Source organism: Pelodiscus sinensis, chromosome 11 (assembly GCF_049634645.1).
Source record: "Pelodiscus sinensis isolate JC-2024 chromosome 11, ASM4963464v1, whole genome shotgun sequence".
NCBI lineage: Eukaryota > Metazoa > Chordata > Testudines > Trionychidae > Pelodiscus > Pelodiscus sinensis.
The window spans coordinates 32,355,444-32,372,230 of NC_134721.1; the positions used below are offsets into that span (position 1 = coordinate 32,355,444).

Consider the following 16,787-nt stretch of genomic DNA (forward strand, 5'->3'; position numbering starts at 1 on the left):
ACTTTTGCCCGAACGGGAGCAGCATAGTATTTCCACAAGAAGCACTGATTTTTTACATGAGATGGTCAGTGTTCTTGCGGAAATTCAAGCGGGCAGTGTAGACAGCTGGCAAGTTTTTCCGCAAAAGCAGCTGTTTTTGCGGAAAAACTTGCCAGTCTAGACACAGCCCATCTCTATCCAGGGGCTACCAAGACACTGGAAAACACTGCTTTTTTTGGCAGACAAGTTAGCAGATAGCTGACAGGAGCACTATATCTAACTCCTATATAAAAGAAAGAAAATTAAATAAATATTAGACCCACTCAGCTCTAACACTAACATATTCTGACATCTTGTGGCAAGTCACTTAAGGGACACAGGTTAGCATTAACATTTTAATGCTATATTCTTACTTTGTTACTAACTCTGGGGAGAGAGAGAGACCCTGCCAGGACTCCTGGGCTCGCTGTCAGCTCTGGAAGGAGAGTGGGGTCTAGTGGATTACATGAAGGGGGCGGATACATTTCAGCTCTATATAGGAACATCAGAATAGCCGTACTGGGTCAGACCAAAGGTCCTTTTAGCCCAGAATCCTGTCTTCCAACAGCACCCAATGACAGGTGCTTCAGAAGGAATACACAGAAAAGGCAATCATCATGATCCTTCCCATCACCCATTCTCTGTTTCTGGCAAACAGTCACTAGGGACACTATCCCTGACCATTCTGGCTAGCAGCCATTGATGGACCTATCCTCCTTGAACTTATTTTGTTCTTATTGGAACCCTGTTACAGTTTGGGCCTGTCCACCTTCTCCTAGCAAAGAGCTCCACAAGTTGACCTTGAAAAAATAATTTATTTTGTTTATTTTACATCTGCTGTCTATAAATTTAATTGGGTTAGCTTCTTGTGTTATGTCAGTAAAGGAATGAATAGCATTTCCTTACTCTATTTTGCCACAGTATTCATGATTTTCTAGATTTCTAACATATCCCTCCCACCTGTTGATCATTTCTTTTCCAAGCTGAAAAGTCCCAGCCTTGTTAATTTCTCCTCATATGGAAGCTGTTCCTTACCCCCTAATAATCTCTGTTGCCCTTTATGTACCTTTTCTAAATCCAATACGTCTTTTTTTAGATGAGGTGACCAGATCTGCATACGGTATTCAAGATGTGGGCATACCATGACTTTATATGGAGACAATATGGTATTTTGTCTTATCGATTCCTTTCCTAATGATTCCCAATATTCTATTAGTTTTTAAATGTTTAGACTGCCACTGCACATTGAGCGGCTGTTTTCAGGAAACTATCCACAAGGATTCCAAGATCTCTTTCTTGAGTGGTAACAGCTATTTTAGACCCCACCATTTTTGCATCTATAGTTAGGATTATAATTTCCCATGTACATTACTTTGCTCTTGTCAACACTGAATTCCATCTGCCCTTGTGTGCCCAATCACTCACCCAGTTTTGTGAGATCCCTTTGTAACTATTTGCAGTCAGCTTTGGATTAGTCATTGTTTACTCCAGGGGTCTGCAGTGTATGGCTCTCAAGCCAAGTATGGCTCAATATGGAACCAAATATGGCTTTTTTGTCATTCCCAAAATGCATGCAACTTTTTAAAATAAAATGAAGAATTAATTCAAAATTTAAAAAATGCGTAATTACTAATGCAGCTTGAATACCTGCATGAATCTGAATTTGACCATTTGTGATGTAAACTTCAAAGAAATGTGCAAAAAGATGCAGCAACAGAAGTCCCATTAAATAAAGTCTGTGAATACAATGTTTCATTTATGCTATTATTAATCATTGTCAATTATTAATAATATTGAGTTGTATATTTTCAGTCATGCAAATGAGCATTCTTATACTGCTCTTTTTTGACCACTTGTTCTGAATTTTGATGTAGTTTGTCTCTTTGGTTTGAAAAGGTTGCTGACCCCTGGTTTAACCCTTTTTCAAGAACATTTATGAGAAGTTTAACAGCAGTGATCCAAATGTAGCACAACAGTCATTCCTCCCTCCCCCCCCATCTGTTAAGTGGAGAAACCAGGCAATGTTTTCACGATGATCTAAGGATCTGCTCTCTTTTTACAAACTCCCTGCCCCAAAGGCAAAGCTGCAAGCTGCCCAAACTGTTGCATTTAAGAAGTGCATCTGGAGTCAGGGCATGCAGCTTTAAGCAGATGTCAAACATGAAATCCAGGGGTTCAAACTCAGGGGTTAAACCCCGTTGCACGAGGGATAAGGAATGGCTCGAAATAGCACATTATTTTGAAATTTGGCACGGTGTAGATGCGCCAAATTTCAAAATAAGTTATTTAATAATAGATTTGAAATAAGATACGCAATTTGCATATCTTATTTCGAGTTTAGGGTGCTGTGTAGACACACCTTTAGGCTACGTCTACACTACAGTGCTATTTCAGGATACTGGAGTGTCCCGAAATAGCTATCCCATGTCTTAACAGCAAGCCTGTTATTTCGGGCTCGCTATTCCAATGTCCCTACAAACTTCATTCCATGAGGAGTAATGGACATTTTGGAATAGCAGGTTATTTAAAAATTTGGCGCTGTATAGACAGCGCCAAATGATTAAATAGGCTATCGTGAAATAACATCAAAATAAGATACGCAATTTGAGTAGTGCAAATTGCATATCTTATTTAGCGTTATGGTGCAGTGTAGACACACATTAATTAGATTGCTCTGGCTTCTGGGGGCAGCCTTCCCCAAAAGCTGTGCCTTTCAGCCATGCAGCCTCCCCTGGGAAACAAGTCTTGCCTAGGGAGGGGAGATTGCTACCTCCTTCTCTGCCATCCCCCCCATGAGAAAGCACACCTATCGCATTCAAGGGTCTCCCACTGGGCCCTCCAGAGAGTGACAAATCACCTGCTGTCTGCACCCATCTAAGTGGGAGTGGTTGGCCCTACCTGCCGCTACAAAAAGCTACCTTGCTTTCATATTGCTAAGGTAGTTTATTGGTAAGTCTAATACAGTTCCCAGCCTGCCACCCCATTGACAGCCCCTGGGCTATAAGAGTTCCAATATGTTATTTCACCCACCTGAAATCCACCCTGATTCTGCAAACACACACCCCTCTACCAGCATTATCCTCAGGGGGAGTATGGGAGCTGAGAGGAGACTACAGTGCATGAATGGAGCCAAGTTGAAAAGCAGGTGCAGTTGCGAAATCCATAAACACCCCCATGCATCCATGTCTCTTTTTTGCACAGGAAATAGTGTTCAGAAAACAGTGCCCGGATATCTCTCTTATGATCCCAAAAAGAACCCGACGAGGGTGGGATTCGAACCCACGCGTGCAGAGCACAATGGATTAGCAGTCCATCGCCTTAACCACTCGGCCACCTCGTCTTCTGTGTGGGAATGCTCCTGTCATTTCCTCATACCCCTGAATGTGTGGAGCGGGCAAGGGTGCACAAGGAGAGGTGGGTCTGCTTGTGTATAGGGGGTGTGATTCCCCCTGCACTGTCCTTTGCACTCACGCCCCTGCCTGAACACCACGTCCCTCTCTCTCTTGCGCTCTCCGAGCTGGGCACTGGGTGCAGCCATGGGGGCGTGAACCAGCCCGGTGCAATGGTCACAAGAATCTCCCCCCCCCCACCAGGTCACTCCCCTGCACCCCCGTCCCCGGCGGGCGGGGCGCGCTGACGAGCCGGCCTGCAGTGGCTCCTCCCTAGGGCAGGTGGCGCGCTGCCGCAGCGACGGGTGCCTCCATTCCCGGCCTCCCGGCCGGCTGCATACAAGGACAAGGAGCTGGAGCCGCCCGCTGCCTGCGCCGGTCCCCCATGGCGAGCATGGGCGCAGCGAGCCGGGCCTGAGCGCGGTGCCCCGGCCGCGGCCGGCATGCAGAGCCCCGCCAGATGCTCCTTCTTCAAGGTGCTGCTGTGGGCGCTGGCACTGGTGGCCCTGCTGCAGCTGCTCTACCTGTCCCTGCTCTCGGGGCTGCACGGGCGCCAGCAGCGCTCCCGCTACTCGGAGCTGTTCGGGGGGCGCCGGGGCGAGGCTCCCGGCCGGCCCAGCGAGCAGCAGAAGGAGCAGCTCAAGCGCGCCCTGGCCAGCGGCGGGCGGCTGGATGCCAGCGGGCAGTACCGGATCTACACGGACATGCTGGGGCCCCCGGAGCGGGCGAAGCGGGCGCCCGACTTGGTGCTCGCCACACACACCAGCCTGAGCAACCTGTACCAGCTGCAGGAGCTGGTGGGGCGCTGGCAGGGCCCGGTCTCCGTGGCGCTCTTTGCACCGGGCCCCGCCGAGGTGCGGCTGGCTACGCTGATGCTCTACGCCCTGGGGACACTGTGCGGGCCAGTGCGCCAGCTGGTGAGGGCCCACCTGGTGTGTCACTCGGGGGACCTGGCCGCCTTCCCAGAGCTGGAGGACCGGGCGGAGTTTGCCCGCTTGAAGGCCTGTGGGGATGTCTTCGCCAAGCTGGCACGGGCCGGGGTGGGCAGGCGTAACTATGCCCTGGGTGCCAACGCCTCCTACCCCAACAACTTGCTGCGCAACGTGGCAAGGGGAGCAGCCACTGGGCACTACACCCTCGTGCTGGACGTGGACATGCTGCCCAGTGAGGGGCTGCGTGAGGCCTTTCTGGCTCTGGCAGCAACCTTGGGTGCTGAGGGGCCACCGGGTGTCTTTGTGGTGCCCGCCTTTGAGATTCGGCATACCCGGCGCCTCCCAGGTGCCAAGACCGAGCTACTGCAGCTGTATCAGGTGGGGGAGATCCGGCCGTTCTACGAGGAGCTCTGCCCGCGCTGCCAGGCCCCTACCAACTACTCACGCTGGCTGAACTTGCCCTTGGGCAGTCCCCTGAACACCGCCTACGCCGTGGAGTGGAGGGACCCCTGGGAGCCCTTCTACATCAGTGCCAACTCTGTGCCACCCTACGATGAAAGATTCAAGCAGTATGGGTTCAACCGCATCAGCCAGGTACCTGCCTAACTGGGAATGGGGGGGCATTAGTGCCATGGGAGACACCCCAGAAATACACCCAGCCTCCCCAAGCGATGGAGCAGGGTGTCCTGACCCATGGGTGAAACAAATCAGGGAAGTCTCATCCAGGTGATCTCCTGATCACTGGACAGCCTCAGGCCATGCTTACTGAGCCTCATAGAGACACAAGGGCAAGAGGAGTGATTATTTCCTTCCTTGCAAGGGGGTTTTGGCCCTGATCCAATCGTAGTCCAAGAGTATTTGCTGGCTGGAGAAGAGAAGCAGCACAATGTAGGGACATTGTGCTGCAGGGTGGAGGGTTCAGTAAGAGGTGCTTTCACCTTGCATTCAATGCTATCCTCAATGCCCAAGGCTGCACCAGGAGGTGCTGTAAGTATACCTGTTAGTGGCATCCGTCCAATTAGATGTAAAATGCGCCTTGGCCCCTTGTGTTCACTAAAGACCATTTGTCCCTTTTTCTACAGCTTCAATCCAGTGAATTTCCACTTTTTGTCCTGAATTGTAGTGTTCTGTGAAGCTGTGAAATAGCTTCCACATCCCATACTGCATCTGAGCACTGGGTGAGGGATCCCTGTATAAAACAGCTCCAATGCCCCACCCCAGAAGCAGCTGCATCTCAGAACCAGGGGAAGGATCCCTCTATAAACAGCCTGCACACTCCACTTTAGAGGTAGCTGCTTTTCTGCACTTGATGTAACAAAGTGTGGGACACTTCAGAGTCCAATGAGGGTGGGGGTTACTCTGGTTTCTCCTTCACAGCTCTCCTGTCCCCTTTTGTAGGCATGTGAGCTCCATGTGGCTGGGTACAGTTTCTCAGTGCTGAACAATGCTTTCCTGGTGCACAAGGGCTTCAAGGTGCCAAGTGAGTTCCATGCACAGAAGGATGCTGAGAATCAGCGCAACAAGGTGCTCTTTCGCCAGTTCAAGCAGGAACTGAAGCTGAAGTATCCTGGCTCACTGCGCCGATGCTGATGGGCCTGCTGTCTTGGGCACAGCTCCTCAGTTCTGCCTTCCCTATGACTCTTCAACTGTAGCTTTGGTGTCAGTGTTTTTTGGGGGGGCCGTGCCCTCTCTTTTTCATTGAGTCATTAACGCTCACATCAGACAAAGGTTTATAGTTAGGGGGGAATCTTTCCAGTCACATCACTCTGGCTCCTTCACCACTCCCAGCCTATTGCTGGGATTGTGTATCCCTTTATCCCTTTCTTCCAATTCACTTCAGCATTCTCCTCCCACAGTTTTCCATTCAATATCAGACTATCTCAGAACAGAGGACTACCACACCTGGTCTTCTGCCTGTGTGGGTAGAAATCAGCTGTTTCCTCCATCCACAGTTCTCTTGTTATGATTCTTTCCCTCTCTGAGCAGAGAAGGGGGCTGTTCTGGATTCAACAGCTCCCTCTCCCTTTCTGTAAGTGGCTATGGGTTGAGAACCTAATATAGCAATTAGAGGAGGGAGAGTCAGGACTTCTGGGATCTTTCCCTAGTGCTGAAAAGAGAGTAGAGGTTAGTTGTTAAAGAATGACGTGTTGAAATTCAGGACTTCTGAATTCTGTTCCCAGCTTTGTCACTTATTCTATTTGCCCCAAGACCCTTCCACTTTGTGCACCTCATTTTTCCCCTTTGTAAAATGGGAATAAATGCACTGACCTACCTCCTGAGGGCAGGGGGCATGAGGCTTAATTTATGAAGATGCTCAATGCTGTTTGGTTGGGACTGGCAGAGTGCTCTTGTCCTCTGGCACTGTAGGGAATGGCCTGGCATTCCGTCGCCCTGCGTGCAAACTTTAGGTTGGAACAATAAAGTACTGTGGAGGCCAGGAGCTTCTCCTCATGGCTGTGTCCTGCTGTGGGTCCTTTCTGTAGCGCCGGAGGCAATGGTGGAATGTATCTGTCCCGCACAGGGCTTGGCTCACTGTGTGGCACTATGGGTGGGGCTGACTCCTTCATGTGCCAAAGCAGAGGCTCTCCTGCCAATGAATCCATCCTGCTCATGATCAGGAGAAGGGAATTGAGAGCCACACACCCTTGGCTTCTCTCCAGGTACTTGGCTGTTGGGGGCAGTCCCATGACAACACTGTGCTTGTGCACCATGGCAAGGAGGCCAAAGGCATTGTACTGAGGCGGGACTGGGACTGGGTGCCAAGTGTTATAGCAATTCTGGGACTGGAGCTGTGGCAATGCTTCAGTGACACTGCACCAGGCTGTGATGACTCTGCCCAGGAGCCACTACAACACTGACTGGGTCCTCTGGAGATGTCATGACCAAGCACCATGGCATCAACTCGACTAGGTACCATGGTGATGTGTCACAAGCAGGTGCTGCGGCAACACCAATTCGGGGGGTGCCCGCCCTTTAGCCAACTTTCGATGGATGTGGTCATCTCAGGCTAGGCTGTGGGTCTGTTGCCATGGGAACACGTCTCATCCTCCACTATCCCATAAGGCCCGGAGTAGTGGGCAGCTGGGAACCATAGAGTCAACGGCGCGCTGATTAATTGGTGTCCCTGATTGGCTGCAAGAAAATAAGGTGGGGCCAGTAGCTACGGGACTTCCGGGTACGGAGAAGCGAAGCAGCTACGGGAGGGAGGCCGCCGGCCTGGACTCCCGAGGTACGTGGGGCTCAGAGCAGCGGGAGATGGATTCGTCCCAGCTTCCCCCTCATGGGGTGCTGGGTGGTGCGTTCCCCGCTGAGATCAATAGAAGCCAGGATAGAGCTTGCGCAACCCAAGGGAGAAATTCGCTTCCTCCCCTGCTTGTGGAACTTGTTGGTTCCATCCCCGTTGAACTCAAGGGAGGGCAGGCTGGCCCATTACAACCGCAAGGGGGAAACTTACAGCGACGGCCGGCGCAGATTATTGCAACTCAGGGGAAGGTTGCGGCCCCTATGTTGTGGGTATTCAAAGATCCATTCCTCGTGAAACGTACTGGCAGCGCAGACCATTGTAGCTTGGGAAGGGGGTGCACTGTATCCTACTTCACCCCCCTCCCCCATCATGGGGACATGAATGACACCTTCCAAAACAAATTCAATGAAACTGGGAGATGCGAAGAAATCTCGAGGGGAGGGCGAATTGTGGCCTTCTGGTGTGTGTGTATGTGGGCTCAGTGGTATCTTCCCCAACACAGGCATAGACTAGAGCAAACGGTGTCAATTGGAGGGGGCAGTTATAGCATTGGTATGTTCCTCGGAAGTGAGCAGAAAATGGGAAATACCATTCTCATGGAGGGGGGTTCTCCCAGCATTGCGTATGCAGTAGTGAGCCCATTATGGGATATGGGCCAGGCCATGGTTACAGAGCGAGCAGGGGGCTGGGAGCCAGGACTCCTGGGTTCTGTTACTGGCTCTGCCTGTTTTCCCACCCTTAGCCCTAGCTGTCTATGGGGCTTGGGTGCCCCATGGGGTCTTGGGCCTATTGGAAGCCAGGTCCCTGCATTGTTGGCAAGGAGGGAGCAGCTCCCATCCGCAACTTAGGCTCATGGCAGCAGATCTCTGGGGTCCCAGCTCCGCTGGGGTCAGCACACATCGCTGCAGAGTCGCAGCACATGTCACAATGCCGTAGCAATAGCAGCTGCCAGCACCTGGCTCCCTGACAGCATCTCGGCAGCTTTGCGGGGTTTCCCCTACAAGGTGGCTGCACATGACAGTGCAGTGAGAACAAGGAGGCGCTGTCCCTGTGCCAGCCCCATGGCAGGATGACTGGCTGGCTGGGTGTGGGATGGGGAAATAAAACACCTCTGCAAGGTGCTGGCTCTGATCTAGCTCCATGTGAATCAAGTTGTGGGTTTTGGCGTTGCTCCCAATGGAGAAGGTTGCTACTTCCTTGGCCAGTGGGAAGCCTTGGGAGCTCAATGGGCTGTGGCGATTGGGGCCTACTAGCTGAGGTTGCCCTGGGGCAGGGGGATGCAAATTGTCAAGGGTTGCTGTTGGTGTGGTGGAGCTACCCATATTCACAGTCTGGGCACATGGGGTGTCCCATGGTTTTGTGGGTAGCTGTCCCTGGCCAGGTGTGATGGAGGAGGGTGGGAGATGCAGTGAAACAAGACCCTCCTGGATCACCTGCCATTGATCACCTAGAGTGCCCATGCCGGTGCATCCGGTGCCCAAGGAGGCCGAAGAGATGGAGGGGGATGGGGACTCGGCACCTGAGCTGAATGGTGAAGAGGAGGAGAGCGAGGAAGAACGTAGTGCCAGCCCTTCTGAATCAGAGGAAGAAAGCTCAGGTATTTGAGTATGGAAGGGGATACAGGGAGGGGCTTGGCCTTTTATCACAAGGCGGTTCTGGGATGTGGCTCTGCTTCCAGGGTAAAAGCCATGACCCCAGTGTCCTCTCTCTGGACTCCTAAGTTATGTTCCCAGCTCTGGGAAGAGTGGGGGGTATTGGGGGATGGGGCTGTGAATCAGGACTCCTGGGTCCTATTCTTCTATTTACTCCTAGCTGTGTGTGTGTGACCTGGGTGAGTGTCCTGGCTCTGTATGCCTCTGTTGCCCTGGTCTGTGTGTGGCCTGTAAGATACATGTGCTGTGCCCTGCAGAAATGGATGAGGAGGACTGTGAGCGGCGCCGCAGCGAGTGCCTAGATGAGATGTGTGACCTGGAGAAGCAGTTCTCTGAGCTCAAAGAAAAGTGAGTCCCCTCTTGGATTCCCCATCTTTTAGGTGCCTGTATCTCAGTGCCAGGCAAGAGATCCTGGTATAAACTGTCCCTGCTGCACCCCACCCAAGAAATGGCCGCATCTCAGTGCTAGCTAATGCTGTGGGTTGGCAAGGGCTGAGCAGGCCTATGCTGGGTGTGGTGGGCAGAACTGGACCATGCTGGGTGGTGTGAGGGAATCCCTGGGGTGGACAGGACTCTGCTCAGTACCTGCTGGTGCACCCTGCAGGCTGTTCAAGGAGCGGCTGAACCAGGTGAAGGCCAAGTTGGAGGACGTGGCATCGGGGCGGGCTGCCGAGTACCTCGACCCCCTGGGTGTCCTGCAGAACAACATGAAGATCCGTATCGAGGTGGCTGGTGAGCTCATGGCCTTGCCCATGTGTTAGCTGTATCCCCTGCTGCCCCACAGGGGACTGGTTCCACTGCCGTGAGGAGTGGAGGTTCCAGGGCTCAGTACCAGGACCTGGGAGGAGGGGACTGTCCCATGGGCTGTCCTGGTCTGGGCAGGCCTCAGAGGGCAATTGATGGCTCTAAGGGAGCAGCAAGGCTCTGGAGATGGGGCAGTTGGGTTTAGGGGGGCCCAGATGCAGTGTGGCCCCGGGGGGAGTGGGAGGGAAGGGTTCAGAAGAAGGGAGGATGGATGGTAGAGATGTAAGTGCCTGTAGCAGAGGCAGCAAAGGGCATGGGGGAACAGGAGCTGGTGCTGGGGGGGAGATGGCTTAAAAGCCATTTTCCCCCCAAGCACCATCTCTGTGGTGCCGCCTCCCCCCCACCTGCTGCTGCCACTATAAGAGGCAGCAATGAGGGGTAGGTCAGGAGGGGCTGCTGCCATGAAGCAGCCTCTGCCCACGGCCAGCCTGGGCTGCCATGAACAAGACCTGTTGCTAGAGCAGCTTCTGTTCATGGTGGCCCAGGCTGGCCAAGGCATGGGCTGTTGAACCCAGCACAAGCTGGGACTGAGCAAATCTGGCTCAGTCCCAACTTGCGCCAGTCCAGGATTTTAAATGTAGTAAGAGCTGCCCGGCATGAGCTGGGATAGAGCACCTTCCCTCATCGACTGATCGTGTAGTCAGTACAAATATTGACTATGCAATTAGTCAGTCGCCTGCCTCTTAACATCCTTAATATGGAGGTGAGCCTGAGGGAGAGGAAGCAGGTGGGTTCAGGAGAGGCCTGTGGGGTGCTGGCAGGCAGGCCCTAGGAGAGGCTCCAGGGTGGGAAGGTCCAGGCAGGTGGGGGTGGATCACCAGGCCCAGGCTCATGGGAGGAAGAGGTGGGGCCCAGTGAGAGGAGTTGATGGCAAGACCCAGAAAGTAAGAATTTCGAAGGGTTGGGGGAGTGAAGCTTGTGAGGCCTATGCCCATGGTAGTAGGAGGGCAGGGACTTTGGGAGCCTCATGGGAGGTTTGGAGTTAGCCAGGGTGGGTGTTTTGCAGGGCCAATGGTTAGGAGGAGGCGGAGGGGCTGGTAGGTGGACAGGTGTGACTGGCTCCCTCCCCCCACCACAGGCATCTACAAAGGGCTGTGCCTGGAAGTGGTCAGGAACAAGCACGAGTGTGAGCTACAGGGAGCACGCCAGCACCTGGAGGTGAGGGCTCTCACGACCCTCCTCTGCCCCTCTTAGCCCCAGAGCCCCTCGGCATAAGCACCCCAATCTTGCCCCGAGATGTCCCATGGACTGCCCTGGTCTTGCATACCCTCCATCCAGTTCCCTGCCTGCCCCATCCTGCCTGAACCCTCTGCGCCCCAGCCTGGGGGTGATTCCAGCCACTGTTGGGGGGGCCAGGAATGGGACCAGACAAGCCAAGTGGGAGGCTGGGAGCCCATAGCTTGGGGGTGGGGGCCAGACAAGCCAAGTGGGAGGCTGGGAACCCATAGCTTGGGGGTGGGGGCCAGACAAGCCAAGTGGGAGGCTGGGAGCCCATAGCTTGGGGGTGGGGGCCAGACAAGCCAAGTGGGAGGCTGGGAGCCCATAGCTTGGCGGTGGGGGCGGATCTGGCTGTGCCACCAGGGGCTCCCCAGGGTCCTCTGTGCCCTGGGGACCTCTGCTGTGGGGGTGGGTCTATCCTGGCTGCACCCCCAACCCTGTCCTGTCCACACAGAGTGAGAAGCTGCTGCTCTATGACAACATGCAGAGCGAGCTGCTGGAGCGCATCCAGCGCCTAGAGGATGATCGGCAGAGCATTGACATCACCTCAGGTCAGTGAGCCTGGGGCCTACCCCTCTGCCATTCTCCTGGCATGTCTGCCTCCTGGTCATCCAGGGTGCCTCCAAGCTCATCTCACTCTACTGTGTCCCCAGCTTGACACCTCCTGCCATACTGCTGCCGCCCCCCCCACAGGGCCCTTCCCACCAGCCCCTGGGTCCTCATTACAAAGGCAGCTACATTCAGGATCCCTGCACTTCATGGACCAGACCATCCTGCCCAGCATCCTGGTGCTGGTCCTACTTGCTACTAGCTTTAATCCATGTATGAGGCAAGTTTGAGTCTTAGGCCAGTTCCTCATGGGGCAGGATTGCTGCCCTCTCACTCCTGACACAAACCACCCCCCTTATCTCCAACCTCGGGGGCACTACCTACCCACTGCACTGGAAGCCCCAATGGGAAGAGAGGACTGAACCCCCTTTGCCCCCCTGAGGAGCTCTTGTGGGACTGAGGGGGAAGGCTGCTGCCAAGCAGACCCCTCCTGCAGCCTGGCAGTAGGGGCTGTCCTCTGACCCTCATTCTCCCCTCCTGGGATAGAGTGGTGGGACGACAAGCTGCGCCCCAAGAACAACCTCAAGAAGTGGGATCCCTTCCGGCCTGCCAAGAGGAAGAAAGCGCCGCTTGTGTCTGATATCCTTGCGTTGGTATCCCCTCCGCTTGCTGGGCTTGGAGCAGGAACCATGCTGGTATTCCACCGGCTGGCCATGCTGATTGCTCCTTTCCCAGGATAGACCCATCTCGCCAGGTGTCCCATCAGCCCTGGCTCCTTACCCTTCCAGTCCCTGTGGTGATGAGGGGTGGGTTGGGGGGGGAAGGATCTGGGATGTCTGGCCCAGAGGCTCCCTGCTCCGTAGTGATCTGTGTCTGGCTGCTGCCACTGTCCCTCAATGCCCCTTTCTGGCTTGCCTATCCTGGTGCTGCCCTTCTAGTGAGTGTGGGAGGGAACAGGGCTAAATGATCACCATGCCCATGTATGGTTACGTGCCCTTAACATGCCCTTCACGCCCCTACATTGTCTACATGCTGCGGGACATCGACATCCTGGAAGACTGGACAGCCATCAAAAAGGTGAGGCTGACCCGCAGGACACCTGGATCCCTTAATCACCCTCATTCCATCGCACGCCACTGGCCACCATACAATGCCTAGTCCCCTCCCTTCACTCTCCCCATGTCCTCCAGCTGCCATGCAGGACACCTGGTTCCTCTAATCCCCACCCCTCATCCACCACTGGCCCCACACACAATGCTTGGGTCCCTTAAACCGCCCACACAGACCCTGAGTTGTTCTTCAGTACACCCGGGGTATCCCATAATAATCCCCTTTCTAGCACTGCTGTTCGGGATCAAACACCTGGAAATGGGATTATTTTCTCATCTATTCTTTATATACCCTTTTAAAAAGTCACCATGTGCATAGCTGGAAGTCAGGACTCCTGGGCTCTGGGAGCGGATCATGAGGTCTGGTGGGTTAGTGTGATAGGGAAGGTGGGGAAACAAGACTCATGGGTGGAGAATGAGGGCTGGAAATCAGGACTCCCCGGTTCTGTTCACTGCTGCTGAGTGAGTACCTTACCTTATGCCTCAGTTTCCCCATCTGTATGTCAGGCTAATGCTGCCATCCTTCCTGAGGGAACAGCATGGGTGGGATCCAGATAGCTCAGTGAGCAGCGGTATGGGGTGGAGTGTGCTCCCTGCATAAGTTTCTCTAATCATCTTGACTCTCCCTACAGGCTAAAGCAGCCGTGTCCCCCCAGAAAAGAAAAGCAGATGGTAAGAGCTGGGCAAGGGATGAGATATGGGGCCTTTTTCTCTAGGGGCACAGGTTCCAGTCTGGCCTCTGGTGTCCCCTCGTGTCTCAGCCAGGACATGAGCCAACTTGGCCCTGCAGCTGCCATCTGCTGCCAGCAGGGCCTATCCCCATATGTAGGGGCTGCACCAGCCCCCCTACCATTGACCACCGCTCTCCCCTCAGTGCTGGTGAAGGTGGAGAAGCCGGGAGCCCAGTTCTCAGCGCGCTGCGAGGACGGGCGACTGCATTACGAGGGTGAGATCTACAGCAAAGGGCAGAGTGTTGTCCTGGAGGTCGGGGACGAGGCGCCTGCGCAGTGAGTGGCCAGGAACTGGCTGGCTGGAGGGTATGGGGCACGGGGCCTTTCCCTTCTAAGCGGCACCAGCAAAGCCATCCCATCCATAGGACGGCATGGAGCGGCCATCCCAGCCCCAGGCCATGGGGGCCTCAGAGTGATCCAGGGAATTGCCTGGAGGCCTGGCTCAGGGCAGCAGGGGGTCATCCTCCCACTCACTGTGATGGTGGAAGCCAGAGTGACCTGGCAGCCTGCTCTGCTCTATCCTGCTGCCCTCTGCCAACCCGCTGAGCTCTGGGCATGTGATAGCCAGAAGCAGAGCGCCCCAGCCACAGCGGGCTGGAGCAGAGGGGGCTGCTGGGTGAGCTGTGTTACACCGCTGCTGTGGTGAGCGGTGTGTTACGCCTGCTGCCGCCTCGTCCTAAGCTCCCAGCTAATTCCCTGGATCACTGTGGGACTCAAACCCTCAATACCAGGGCAAGAGGAGGTAGAAGAGTGTGGGGTGAGGGCAGAGCTGGGGTGATGCTTGGAAGGGTTAAAGCTGTGGCAGGGCCTGGGATGGGGAGATTTGCTCTGGGTTTCACCTCTGGGGTATAGGGAGAGATGGTACTGCCCCAGGCCCCATTCCCCCTGGGAATGGCCCTGGGCACCAGCTCTGATCCAGCCCCAAGGCTGGCTGGCTCGGGGTAGGGAATGGGATACAGAGCCTTTTCCCGAGACGGGGTCTGGGGGACCCTGAATCCAGCCCCAAGGTGGAGAGGACTGACTGTCCTTGGGGGGGCTGGCATGACCCCTCTCTCCCCTGCAGGGCAGTGATCACGGCTGTCAGCACTGGGGAGGTCTGGCTGCGCCGGGAGGATGGCACCAAGACCAAAATCTACGTCTCGCAGCTGCAGAAGGGCAAGTACTCGGTGCGCAAGGCCTGAGTGGGGCTCAGCCCTGCGGCTTGGCACAGGCCTCCTCCTGGACACAAGGGCCCACAGCTCGTCTGCGGTGCAGCGAGGGGCTGGGCGGAGGCTCGGCTTGCTGCCCCCTTGCACTAGGACCCAGATGGAGAGGACTCTGGGGCCCTGCCCGGTGGAGTGTTCACATGGCCAGCGCTCCCGTCACAGATCCCTGCAGACAGACCAGCACGAGGCTTCACCGCTCGCTTCCCTCGCTAGGACTCTGGTGTTTGTAGCAATCTGGGGGGCACGTAACTCCCTGTGTCCGGGGCTGTTGTGCCCCACAGGGAAATAGGGATGCTGGTTCCAGGGGCTTCTGCAGGAAAAGCCCTGGGTCTTGACCAGCTCCCTGGAAGTGTTCACATTAAAAACTAAGCGAAACATGCACAATCTTGGCTCTTTGATTCATTTCAATGTATTCTGGGGAATAGGGATGAGCTGGCCTGGGGGGTGAGTGGGGTGTCTTCTGTATCCCTTTGAGGCACAGAATGTTCCCAGCACCATCCCCTCAGCTACGTGCGCTATCCCTTGTCTGAGCCCTCTAGACCTGCTGGCCACAGTTCCTTCAGGGCGTGGATCGCTTTGGTGTCAGGACCCTCCCTGACTCCAGCCTGTGCTGATTCTGGGACACACAAGTGGCAGCACCTTTGGGACCCTCCCAGTCTGCACTGTTGTCTTTTCTCCAGCCTCCCTTCCCTTTGGAAAAGAGAGCCACCTCCGCTCTGTCCCTGGCCAGATCCTACTGCTGGGAGCTGCTCACATGGGTGACAGTCTGGGGGGCCTTGTGTCTGAGCCACACCTGTTCTCATCTAGGCCTCCCCCAGCACCCTAGTGCAGCTGCCTGCACCCTGCCAGTGCTCAGCAGAGCAAGAGGGAGCACAAATGGGGGACCCCTCTGCATGAGCTGTACCCCAACTTCACAGGCCCTGGAGGGGCTACAAGGGCATTGGGGTGAGTGGGGCTGGGTCACAGGGGGGATCTGGCACAGAAGTGGGAATCCTGCCCTGATCTTGGTTCTTCCCCATGTTGGACTCTCAAATCCTACTGGTCCCTCCCCACAATGGGGCTTTCGCCTGATGCCCCATGAATTGTCTAGAAAACTGATCTCCTGAATCCCAGCCTCACACTACCCTTCCCATGGCTCAACCCCCTTCTCTGCTGGCCCAGCTGTTTGGGGTCTGGGAGCCAGAACTCCTGGGTTCTAGCCTCAGTTTTAAGAGCTCTATGGGGTCAAGTGGGACAGGAGCACTGGGATCCAGAACTCCTGGGCTATGTCTACGCTGGCGGGTTCATATGCAAGAACACGTCTTTTTGCGCAAGAGTGTCCATGGCAGTGTGGACACTCTTGTGCAAGAAAGCTCTGATGACCATTTTAGCTATAGGGGTTTCTTGCACAAGAAACCCCTGCTGGATGTCCACACTGCCCTCTTGCGCAAGAGGGCTTACACTTATTAGAAAAGAGTGTAGCTCTTGCGCAAGAAGCCCTCTCTTCCCACGCTTTACTGTAAATCTTCTTAAGCAAGAGCAGGCGAGCCCTGTGGACGCTCTGCAGAAGAATGGCTGTTATTGTGCAAGAACCCACCAGAGTAGACAGCCTTGGAGTCTCTCCTCAGTTTTGGAAGGACTGTGGAGTTCGCTGGGTTGGGGGAGTGCTGGGAGCCAGAACCCCAAGGTTCGGTTTTGCAGCTGGCTGTCTAACAGTGACAGAGCCCTCTCCCTGGTTTGTGCCTCGGTTTCCCTTCCTGTATTGGGAGCCATTGTGGTCTCCCTGGAGAGGGGAAAAGGCATCTGCAGGGCTCCAGGGTGGAGGATGGGGACAGATACAAAACCCAAGACAAAGTAAGACCTGGGGAATGATGCCCAGGGCCCCTGATGTCCAGGGTGGCCAGGCAGCTGCCAGGGTTTGGCTTGTGGCCTGGACATGCTCAAAGCCCAGCACATG

At 54.9% G+C, this 16,787-nt stretch overlaps 2 protein-coding genes and 1 non-coding gene across 6 annotated transcripts; 2 read left to right on the top strand and 1 right to left on the bottom strand.

Moving 5' to 3' along the window:
• Positions 1 to 3,276: 3,276 nt before the first annotated feature.
• TRNAS-GCU (transfer RNA serine (anticodon GCU)) lies at positions 3,277 to 3,358 on the bottom strand. Its single transcript has one exon. It is a non-coding gene; the product is annotated as a tRNA-Ser (tRNA).
• Positions 3,359 to 3,693: 335 nt separating this feature from the next.
• Positions 3,694 to 6,790, top strand: B4GAT1 (beta-1,4-glucuronyltransferase 1). Its single transcript, XM_006129758.3, has 2 exons — positions 3,694 to 4,933; positions 5,738 to 6,790. The coding sequence occupies exons 1-2, from the start codon at positions 3,851 to 3,853 to the stop codon at positions 5,927 to 5,929; spliced, it is 1,275 nt and encodes a 424-aa protein (XP_006129820.3). The 5' UTR covers positions 3,694 to 3,850; the 3' UTR covers positions 5,930 to 6,790.
• A 619-nt stretch (positions 6,791 to 7,409) lies between these two features.
• BRMS1 (BRMS1 transcriptional repressor and anoikis regulator) lies at positions 7,410 to 15,253 on the top strand. 4 transcript variants are annotated; one of them, XM_006129707.4, is made up of 11 exons: positions 7,410 to 7,568; positions 9,035 to 9,180; positions 9,493 to 9,583; positions 9,840 to 9,967; positions 11,118 to 11,197; positions 11,712 to 11,808; positions 12,353 to 12,445; positions 12,819 to 12,883; positions 13,548 to 13,587; positions 13,790 to 13,922; positions 14,710 to 15,249. In XM_006129707.4, exons 2-11 carry the CDS (start codon positions 9,042 to 9,044, stop codon positions 14,825 to 14,827), a joined length of 984 nt encoding a protein of 327 aa, XP_006129769.1. In that variant the 5' UTR covers positions 7,410 to 7,568; positions 9,035 to 9,041; the 3' UTR covers positions 14,828 to 15,249. The 4 variants fall into 4 exon arrangements, with proteins under 4 accessions (XP_006129769.1, XP_025043844.1, XP_006129768.2 ...); XM_025188059.2 differs by lacking the exon at positions 7,410 to 7,568 and adding an exon at positions 7,654 to 7,848 and having other exon boundaries at positions 13,790 to 13,861; positions 14,710 to 15,253; XM_006129706.4 differs by lacking the exon at positions 7,410 to 7,568 and adding an exon at positions 7,677 to 7,848 and having other exon boundaries at positions 14,710 to 15,250.
• The last annotated feature ends 1,534 nt before the right edge of the window (positions 15,254 to 16,787 follow it).